The 10,496-nt window shown below is 45.4% G+C and overlaps 1 protein-coding gene across 3 annotated transcripts in view; it reads right to left on the bottom strand.

Annotated features, from left to right (window-relative positions):
• Positions 1 to 6,654: 6,654 nt before the first annotated feature.
• SLC60A1 (solute carrier family 60 member 1) overlaps positions 6,655 to 10,496 on the bottom strand; it is a 138,209-nt gene continuing 134,367 nt past the window's right edge. For all 3 annotated transcript variants that reach the window (XM_075333681.1, XM_075333682.1, XM_075333680.1), the window contains one exon: positions 6,655 to 6,840. In XM_075333681.1, coding sequence (XP_075189796.1) covers positions 6,785 to 6,840 — 56 coding nt within the window. In that variant the 3' untranslated portion in view covers positions 6,655 to 6,784. The remainder of the gene's footprint in view (positions 6,841 to 10,496) is intronic.

The following is a 10,496-nucleotide window of genomic DNA, read 5'->3' as shown; positions in this document are numbered from 1 at the left end:
CATCAGACTTTTTTTTTAAACCGTACTATGTAATACAGCTAATGCACATAGTGAGATTTTTTTTTTCCATTTTTGGCATAGTGTTTAGGTTGAAAGTTTTCAGTTGATTGATTTCATAATCAGCCTTTCTAGCTGTAAAAGCATTGTTTTATGATATTGAGCCTCTAAAAATTCGAGATAATCAAGGATTTAAGGTGTGTCGAATACAAAAAAAAAGCTATCTAACCTATATACAACTCACTAATATCCTCGGGGAGCAGTTTTCCTGTTTTGACATGTGACCAGTGATGTGTAAAAAGGAGGCTGCTTGACTGTGCCATACAGTATCTAAACCAACCCCGTTTTCTATCAAAGCTAATGCAAGTACAGAGAAGGGGCTGGCTTAGCTATTGAAATGAGCCAGTCATTAAAGGAATCTGTTAGCAAGATTTTGCAATGTAAGTTGAGGACATCATGCTGCAAGGGTTAAAAAAGAAAAAAAACAACTGTGCTTCTCTTATCTGTGTGAAAGTTATTGTTTACCTTAATCACAGGGTAATAAACCCTTCAGCTAGCATAAAGGTGGTGTCACACACAGCGACGACAACGACGTCGCTGCTACGTCACCATTTTCTGTGACGTTGCAGCGACGTCCCGTCGCTGTGTGTGACATCCAGCAACGAGCTGGCCCCTGCTGTGAGGTAGTTGCTCGTTGCTGAATGTCCTGCTTCATTTTTTCGTCGTCGCTCTCCCGCTGTGAAGCACACATCGCTGTGTGTGACAGCGAGAGAGCGACGAAATGAAGCGAGCAGGGAGCAGGAGCCGGCGTCTGGCAGCTGCGGAAAGCTGTAACCACTGTAAACATCGGGTAACCAACGGAAGACCTTTCCCTGGTTACCCGATATTTACCTTCGTTACCAGCCTCCACCGCTCTTGCTGCTAGTGCCGGCTCCTGCTCTGTGCACATGTAGCTGCAGAACACATCGGGTTAATTAACCCGATGTGTACTGTAGCTAGGAGAGCAAGGAGCCAGCGCTAAGCAGTGTGCGTGGCTCCCTGCTCTCTGCACTGTGACATGTAGCTGCAGTACACATCGGGTTAATTAACCCGATGTGTACTGTAGCTAGGAGAGCAAGGAGCCAGCGCTAAGCAGTGTGCGGCTCCCTGCTCTCTGCACTGTGACATGTAGCTGCAGTACACATCGGGTTAATTTACCCGATGTGTACAGCAGCTAGGAGAGCAGGGAGCCAGCGCTAAACAGTGTGCGCGGCTCCCTGCTCTCTGCACATGTAGCGACGTTATGATCGCTGCTGCGTCGCTGTGTTTGACAGCTAAGCAGCGATCATAACAGCGACTTACAAAGTCGCTGTTACGTCACATAAAATGGTGACGTAACAGCGATGTCGTTGTCGTTATGTGTGACACCAGCTTTAGAGGACTAGGACATCACATGCCAGATTGTCCAACACGCCCCTTGCTGTGATTGACACCTCAGTCAATGCACAATCTCTATACAGAGCCTGGTGTGGGAAGGACAAGCTCTCCCAGCTCAGGCAAACTGAATTATTTGATAATGTCAATGTCAGAAGAGTTGCACCTAGTGGATGAAGTAGCAGTAACCTGCTGACAGATTCCCTTTAAGCCTCGTTCTTGTATAGCGCTAGTCATGTGCTGGAGGAGGAAACTCCTGTGTTGAGCCAAAGCCAGCAGTGGTGCTCCTGGCTACTAGTCCTTTGTCAATTCAGGTATAATTAAATATATATACATTGGAGTTGGGCAACCACTTTAAATCTTTTTTTTTTTTTTTTAAATTCTTTATTTTAAAGACCGACACGAGAACATACAAAATAACCACTGTTCCACAAAGAGCAGAAAAACAGATTTCAAATATTTAACATTGACATATATCCCACCCTTCCGCTCTCCTGTACATATCTAATAACTGCAACTGCTCGAGTCAGTCCCATTTTAATCCTTTTATGAACCAACCCAACATGGGTAGAATACAGAACATAGAAAGAGAGGGCAAAGCCCGAAAAGAATTTAGAACCAGGATAAGAGAAAAAGGTAGAGAGAGATTAAAGGGGAGGGGAGAGTAGGAGAAGATAGTGGGCAGAGAGGTGAGAGAAAGGGAAAGCGAGAAAAGAGGAGAAGAGGAGAAGAGAGAGGAAAAAAAAAAAAAAGAAAAAAAAAAGGGGGGGGGGGAGGGAATGCTCCACCAGAGCCTCACAGCAGCCGTGGAGGAGCGAGTAATCTGGCGTAATCCGCCGAGTAAGTGAACTCCAACCATGGGAGCCAGGTCCTGCGAAAACCTTCCTGACTGTCATTGAGAGAGGATGTCAGGTCCTCCATGTGCCTTAGGTCATTAACCCTTGCAACCCACTGTGCCAGTGTAGGGGGGGTAGTAGACTTCAACCACTTTAAATCTTGTAATGTCGGCTACCTGTAACCACAAATGGGTTGAGCATAGGAGCTTACTGCAAACTGTAATATAAATGCTTTTAATTTATTGCAATATGCACTTGGCTCCTGAGCTCCCCTTGATTTATGCAGGGGATTGGAAGCTCTGTATCATAAAATCAGTAGTCCAACAACTATTTTATTTTCAGTGGAATAAATTCTTCATGTATCTTAATTCAAATAAAGAAAATATAATTCCAGGGCGGCCATTCTCATTATGTTGCTGTTTTTGCATTAACAATCACATAATAGCTCAGTAATTTGCTCCTGCTCTCCTGTTCTTACATGTAATACCATTTATGTAGGTGGTGTTATTTTTTTTTTGTTTTGTTTTTTTTTTTTTATTTTAAGAGTGTATTATATGGATCTGTGATAATCAGCTCAAAACCCAAACACATTGCATTTATCTGCTTTGTTGGTAAATGTGTAGCCAGGATTGCAAATATGTTTTTGCATTTTTTTTTAATAAACATTTGTATGCAAATATTCTATCTGGTGCTTTTCTTGGGAGCTGTGGCAAGTTTGTAGCTTTATCTGTAGCAACCTTTTTTTTTTTTTCTTGTCTTTTGTCATGCACTGTTCACTGATGGCAACAAATGATTTATGCCTAAAACACACGGCATGAAAATCGGAGCGAGTGGGATGCGATAACACATCACATTCCACTCGGACCAAAATTAGCCTATGTCCCAGCACCCATAAGCAATTATTTTCTCACCCCTAATCGGACCAAGAAAACAATCGCAGCATGCTGCAACTCTAATGCATTCCTTTTTTTCTCTTGCACCCATTCAAGTCTATGGGGCGAGAGAAATATCACACTGCACTCGTGGTACACCGGTGTAATGCAAGTGCAGAGCGAAAATGGCAATACCCGGCAATGGAGGAGAGAGGGAGATCAATCCCTTCCTCCCCTCCTCAGCGATGGCCCGCCCCTCCTGAGTGCCGGCCCGCCCACCGCAGCTGAGGTCCGATCACATGATCGGACCTCAGTCGCAGTGACACTCGCATGATACTCGGCTCCTGCTGTGCTGCCAGCGTGAGCCGAGTATCATGCGAGGATCGCAGTAGCGCCCCGTGTGGCCCTGGCCTTACATGTACAGTTTACCTGGCGTTAACAAATTGCCTTATCTTACCACTTCTGATTCCATATGTTTCTTCCAGTTAAAATAAAAAAAGATTACACTCCTCCCGTTCCGGCGCGGGTGAGTACACCCCTGACATATTTGTAAAAATATTATAATATCTTTTCATGGGACAACACTGCAGATGTGACACTTTGATACAATGTAAAGTAGTCAGAGTACAGCTTGTATAACAGTGTAAATTTGGTGCCCTCTAAATAACTCAACACACAGCCATTGTCTAAACCACTGGCAACAAAAGTGAGTACACCACATAAGTGAAAATGAACACATTTTGCCCAATTAGACATTTTCCCTCCCCGGTATCATGTGACTCATTAGTATTACAAGCTCTCAGGTGTGAATATGGAGTAGATGTGGTAAATTTGGTATTATCGCTCACACACTTTCATATTGGTCACGAAAATCAACATGGCACCTCATGGCAAAGAATTCTCTGAGGATCTGAAAAAAATAATTGTTGCTTTACATAGATGTCCTAGGCCAGTGATTGCGAACCTATGGCACGCGTGCCAGACTGGGCACGCAGAGCCCTTTTTGTCGGCACGCGCGCTGTCTCCACAGTCAGCCACTTTGAACTGTCGGTGTGATCGCGCCGGCAGTTCAAAGTTGTGTTGGAGCAGAGACATTTCTCCTCCCTCTGACACTCCCCCTCTCCTAGGCCGCAGGCCTGTTGCCTAGGAGACGACAGAGCTTCAGAAAGCTGCGCCGTCGTCTTGTGGCCGTGCGGGAACTGACTGAGGACGCAGCGGTGGAGCGGGTGCTGGAAGATGAGTTTTGTTGTTTTTTTTTAAACTGTGCGGCTTTGCCAAGGTGTGGGGGGACAATGCCAGCACGGGGAGAACACGGGGCAAACTTGGAGAGCATGGGGCAAGCATGGCGAGCACGGGGAAAACATGGCTGCAAGGATGGGGGAAACGTGCAAAGATGGGGGGAAATGTGCAAAGATGGGGGAAACATGCAAGGATGTAGGTGGGGAAACTTGGCTGCATGGATGGGGGAAACATGGCTGCAAGGATGGAGGAAACATGGCTGCAAGGATAAGGGGAAACATGCCAGGATGGGGGTACATGAATATGCCAGGATGGGGAACATTTAGCGGGAGGGTGACATTTACCAGGATGGGGTACATTTACCGGAATGGGGTACGTTTACCAGGAAAGAGGACATTTACCAGGATAAGGGAACATGCCTGGATGGGGTACATTTACCAGGATGGGGTCATTTAACAGCATGGGGGAACATGCCAGGATGGGATACATTTACCAAAATGGAGGACATTTACAAGGAATGGGGTACATGCCGTGATGGGGTACATATACCAGGATGGGGCCATGATGGGGACAGATATACCAGAATGTAGGAAATATATATCAGGATGGGGGGTGGACATGTTTACCAGGAAGGGGGACATAACTACACAATGAAAGGGGAGGATGGCAACACGTCTTTATGGGTTTTCAGGATGTTCAGACTTTGAAATGTAGATGTGGATTACAGGGGGAAATCTTATTGCATTCCATGCTATAAAATCTCTGCCTGTCTAATATGCTGAAATTTTTTCGAGAAAGATCAATCCAACTGCTGTGTCTGGAAAGGGCAGTGGAGGGGCTCAGCTTCAATGTGTGGTAAGCAGGCATGAGCGTGATGACCCCCTGCTGAAGAGAAGACTGCAAAGGTAAGGTTAAAATCAATTATTTACATAACAGGACTGGTTGGCACTTCGGGAAAAAAAAATGCGTTTAGGAATATAGTTTGGGCACTCGGCCTGTGAAAGGTTCGCCATGACTGTGCTAGGCTATAAGAAGATTGCCAACACCCTGAGACTGAGCTGCAGCATGGTGGCCAAGACCATACAATGGTTTAACAAGACAGGTTTCACTTAGAACAGGCCTCGCCATGGTCGACAAAAAAGTTGAGTGTACGTGCTCAGCGTTCTATCCAGAGATTGTATTGTCAAAATAGACATACGAGTGCTGCCACCATTTCTGCAGAGGTTAAAGGGGGGTCAGTGCTTAGGCAATATGGCACACACTGGATCGATTTGGTCTGCATTGCTGTCATCTCAGAAGGATGTCTCTTCTCAAGATGATGCCCAATAAACTAAAATAATTTGCTGAAGACAAGCAGACTTAGGCCATGTACCCACGAGGAAATGTACCTACGTAATTTTCTGGAGGTATTTCCGCAGGTTCACGCAGCAACTCCCCGGAATCCAGAGCTATCCATTGTTGCGGATTTCATGCGGAATTGTTGCGGAAAACGTGCAGAATTCGAGCGTTACTTCTGCGGACCCCCCCCCCCCCCCACGGATGTGTGACGGAGGCCTGAGCTGTGCTAGACATATGCGCGCACACACCTGAAATGTCCTTCAACCAATCGGGACATGCAGTTCATAGAGCAGCCACTATTCCAAGGAAGCCTTTCAATGCTCAGGAAATCAGCTTGTCATACAGGCATCAGAGCGCTTCTGTGCCGGCTTCGCCTGAATAGTGAGAAGGGGGCCTATGGGGAGGATAAAGTAATTAATGAAAAATTGAGCATACTAAAGCTGTTAGTTAGAACTACCATGGGATGTATTCAATGGACCGACAACGATCCCAAGAACCAGGATATTGAAGAACCCTGAGTGAAAGAAGCGGAGGTCAATCATACACACTGTCGTTCACTTTATTCTTATGCGAGTACCGAAGACCAGGAGCTATCTCAGCTATCTCCAGAAGACCAATTAAAAATGAATGGAGTGGCAGTGTGCATGGTCGACTGTACTTCCTTTCATACAGGGCTCTTCAGATCCTTGGTTCTTGAGATTGGTGTGGATCCCAGTGGTCGGACCCCCAGCGATCAGCAAGCTATCCACTATAGTACGAGTATGGGATAAAATCTAAATTTGAGAATATTTAAGGAATTAGTCACTGCTTTTAATAAGGTTTACCTCCATGATATAGTGCAGTAAACTACAGTATCATGTATCATAGTACTGAACCGTAGGAAATCCAAGGACCAATATGCAGAGTCTCTGAAGAGTCAATGAAGAGGACACACCAGAAGCCTCAGAATGAGAGGAGAATGTTGAGCACATATGCTTTATTCTTTGATCATTGTATCTTTTAATAAGACAGCACTTTGGCTTTTGCAGCACTCTAACAAGTATTAAATCACAAGAAAAAAAGAAATAGAATTTCTATGTGGAAGCTTTTCTATTGCTGATACCGATCGGGATCACTGTCGAGTTCTGGAGTTTTGCCTGATGAGTCTGTAGAAAGAAATGATACATGTTACTATTTAATAGAAAATATGTAAATACAAGAGCAGGAAATGCCCACTACCAGCTAACTACCTACCAAAGTACAAAAAACTAAAACAATGAGAAAAGAATAAATAAAATTGGCTTTAGCTACAGTATGCATATTACAATGAAGGACTTCTTATGAAGAAAGTGCACTGCACTACCCTGCTTTACATATTTCTTGTCTAGGTTAGTGTTACACATCAGTTTTATAGTGCAATCACCAACTGCTTAAGTGAAGGACACTTGGATCACCTCAGAACACCATGGTGGCTGGAAGTCCAGATATGTAAAAACCATGTGAAACCAGCCTCTAGCTGGCTATACGCTTGACATTGTGTAATCATGGATTGGCAAATCCTCCGAAATGTGATGTGATTGCTTAAGGTACCGTCACACTAAACAACTTACCAGCGATCCCAACAACGATACAACCTGATAGGGATCGCTGGTAAGTTGCTAGGAGGTTGCTGGTGAGAGGTCACACAGTCAGACGCTCCAGCGATCCCACCAGCAACCTGACCTGACAGGGATCGCTGGAGCATCGCTACACGGGTTGCTGGTGAGCTGTCACCAGCAACCAGTGACTAGCCCCCAGCCAGCAGCGACGCACTGAAGCGATGCTGCGCTTGGTAACTAAGGTAAATATTGGGTAACCAACCCGATATTTACCTTGGTTACCAGCGAATGCAGCTACACGTGCAGAGAGCAAGGAGCCGCGCACACCGCTTAGCGCTGGCTCCCTGCTCTCCTAGCTACAGTAAACATCGGGTTAATTACCTGATGTGTACTCTGCTACACGTGCAAGGAGCAGGAGCCGGCACTGAGAGTGAGAGCGGCGGAGGCTGGTAACGAAGGTAAATATCGGGTAACCAAGGACAGGGCTTCTTGGTTACCCGATGTTTACCGTGGTTACCAGTGTCCGCAGAAGCCGGCTCCTGCTGCCTGCACATTTATTTGTTGCTGTCTCGCTGTCACACACAGCGATCTGTGCTTCACAGTGGGACAGCAACAACTAAAAAATGGTCCAGGCCATTCAGCAACAACCAGCGACCTCACAGCAGGGGCTGGGTTGTTGCTGGATGTCACACACAGCGACATCACTAGCAACATCGCTGCTACGTCACAAAAGTTGGCCATCAGCAGCGATGTTGCTAGCGATGTTGCTTAGTGTGACGGGGCCTTTAGGCATCTGATATCTGTCTGTCATACACTGGATTAAAGAGCCTCATACACAATACATAGCTGAATGCAATATCAACCGACTCTCCAATACACAGAAGTGCTCGTTTTGCAAAGAGCTCCCATGTTCTCTATGGAAGGACCACTGCTAGACTCCCCCGGCTGTAGCTTATCTAGCTGAAAACAAGAGGTTCAGCCATTGAAATTGGACACCAAATTTTATCTCACCTGACATCAGTTTATGGAGAGTATGGAGGCCCCTGTATTCAGTAGACTGTGAGCCGAGCCCACTGATATCAGTGGATTTGGCTGGTAGTCTAATGTGTATGGTGGCTTTAACACCAGATGCTACTAATATTAGCTGGATCTGCCAACATCATGGCATACATAAAGCTTGGTGGCCATACACTGCCAAAAGACATCTCTTTATTTTCCCCCCATGTTCATGAACAAGGAGAGAAAAAACAACTTCCAAACATAATTGGGCAATGGTTTATCTCCTGGGAAAGCAAAGTAACAAACATTTGCATTAAACTGTGTTCTGTTCCCGGTCCCGGACATCATGTTTTGGGGAAGATTTAGCAAGCTCCCATGCAGATCAAGTGGTTCAGTTCTGCCAAAATTATGGAACTTAATTGGGGGCCTTAAAGGGATTGTCCTAGTTTTAAACAATTACCTATCCGTAGGATGACACGGGTGGGGACTTGGTACCTTCATTGGCGGCAGAAATCTGCTCCAATGATTGCTGGAACTTTCTTCAAAATTAACACTAGCAATATCCAAATTACACTTTGTCTAGGAATAGGAACTAGGTACTATATTTCTGAAATATATAGTCCCCAATTTTTTCTGCTTGCCAATTACAGTGGGTATAGAAAGTATTCAGACCCCTTTAAGTTTTTCACTCTTTGTTTCATTACAGCCATTTGGTAAATTCAAAAAAGTTTTTATTTTTTTCTCATATTAATGTACACGCTGCACCCCATCTTGACAGAACAAGCCAGAAATGTAGACATTTTTGCAAATTTTTTTAATCAAGAAAAACTGAAATATCACATGGTCATAAGTAATCAGAGCTAGTACAGCCATGAGTCTTCTTGGGAATGATGCAACAAATTTTTCACACCTGGATTTGGGGACCCTCTGCCATTCTACCTTCTTTGTGGCCTGGCGCGGATTTTGAAACCTGCTTTCTGCTCTACCTCTTGGAATATATCTACACTGCGGGACCGCTGCCTTCCACATTTACTATGCCTTCATAGGGGTTGTGACTTGCACAACCCCTTCAGGTGAGTGTACTAACCCACATTTGCCCCCACGTATCATACCGGGTAAGACCCTATTTTGCGCATTTTTTTCCCACAGTTATTCTCATCATTCTACCTTGCAGATACTCTCCAGTTCTGTCAGGTTGAATGGTGAATGTTGGTGGACAGTCATTTTCAGGTCTCTCAGAGATGCTCAATTGGGTTTAGGTCAGGGCTCTACCTGGGCCAGTCAAGAATGGTCACAGAATTGTTCTGAAGCCACTCCTTTGTTATTTTAGGTGTGTGCTTATGGTTAATGTCTTGTTGGAAGGTGACCCTTCGGCCAAGACTGAGGTCAAAAGCACTCTGGAAGAGGTATTCTTCCAGGATATCTCTGTACTTGGTCGCATTCATCTTTCCTTCAATTGCAACCAGACGTCCTGTCCCTGCAGCTGAAAAACGCCCCCATAGCATGATGCTGCCACCACCATGTATCACTGTTGGGATTGTATTGGGCAGGTGATGAGCAGTGCCTAGTTTTCTCCAACCATACCGCTTAGAATTATCATCAAAGAGTTATATTTTTGTCTCATCAGACCAGAGAATCTTATCTCTCATAGTCTGGGAGTCCTTTATGTGTTGGTTTCCAAACTCTATGCAGGCTTTCATATGTCTTGCACTGAGGAGAGGCTTCTGTTCAGCCACTCTGCCATAAAGGCCTGACTGGTGGAGGGCTGCAGTAATGGTTGACTTTGTGGAACTTTCTCCCATCTCCTTACTGCATCTCAGGAGCTCAGGCACCGTGATCTTGGGGTTCTTCTTTACCTCTCACACCAAGGCTCTTCTCCCATGATTGCTCAGTATGGCTGGACGGCCAGGTCTAGGAAGAGTTGTGGTGGTCCCAAACTTCTTCCATTTAAGGATTATGGAGGCCACTGTGCTCTTAGGAACCTTGAGTACTGCAGAAATTCTTTTGTAATCTTGGTCAGATCTGTGCCTTGCCACAATTCTGTCTCTTAAGGTCCAGTCACACTAAGCAACTTACCAGCGATCCCAACAACTATAGGGATCGCTGGTAAGTTGCTAGGAGGTTGCTGGTGAGATGTCACACTGCGACGCTCCAGCGATCCCACCAGCAACCTGACCTGGCAAGGATCGCTGGAGCGTCGCTACACGAGTTGCTGGTGAGCTCAC

Source organism: Anomaloglossus baeobatrachus, chromosome 2 (assembly GCF_048569485.1).
Source record: "Anomaloglossus baeobatrachus isolate aAnoBae1 chromosome 2, aAnoBae1.hap1, whole genome shotgun sequence".
Taxonomy (NCBI): domain Eukaryota; kingdom Metazoa; phylum Chordata; class Amphibia; order Anura; family Aromobatidae; genus Anomaloglossus; species Anomaloglossus baeobatrachus.
Note: the sequence above shows the minus strand (reverse complement) of the source record. Positions and strands in the feature narration are given on the sequence as shown.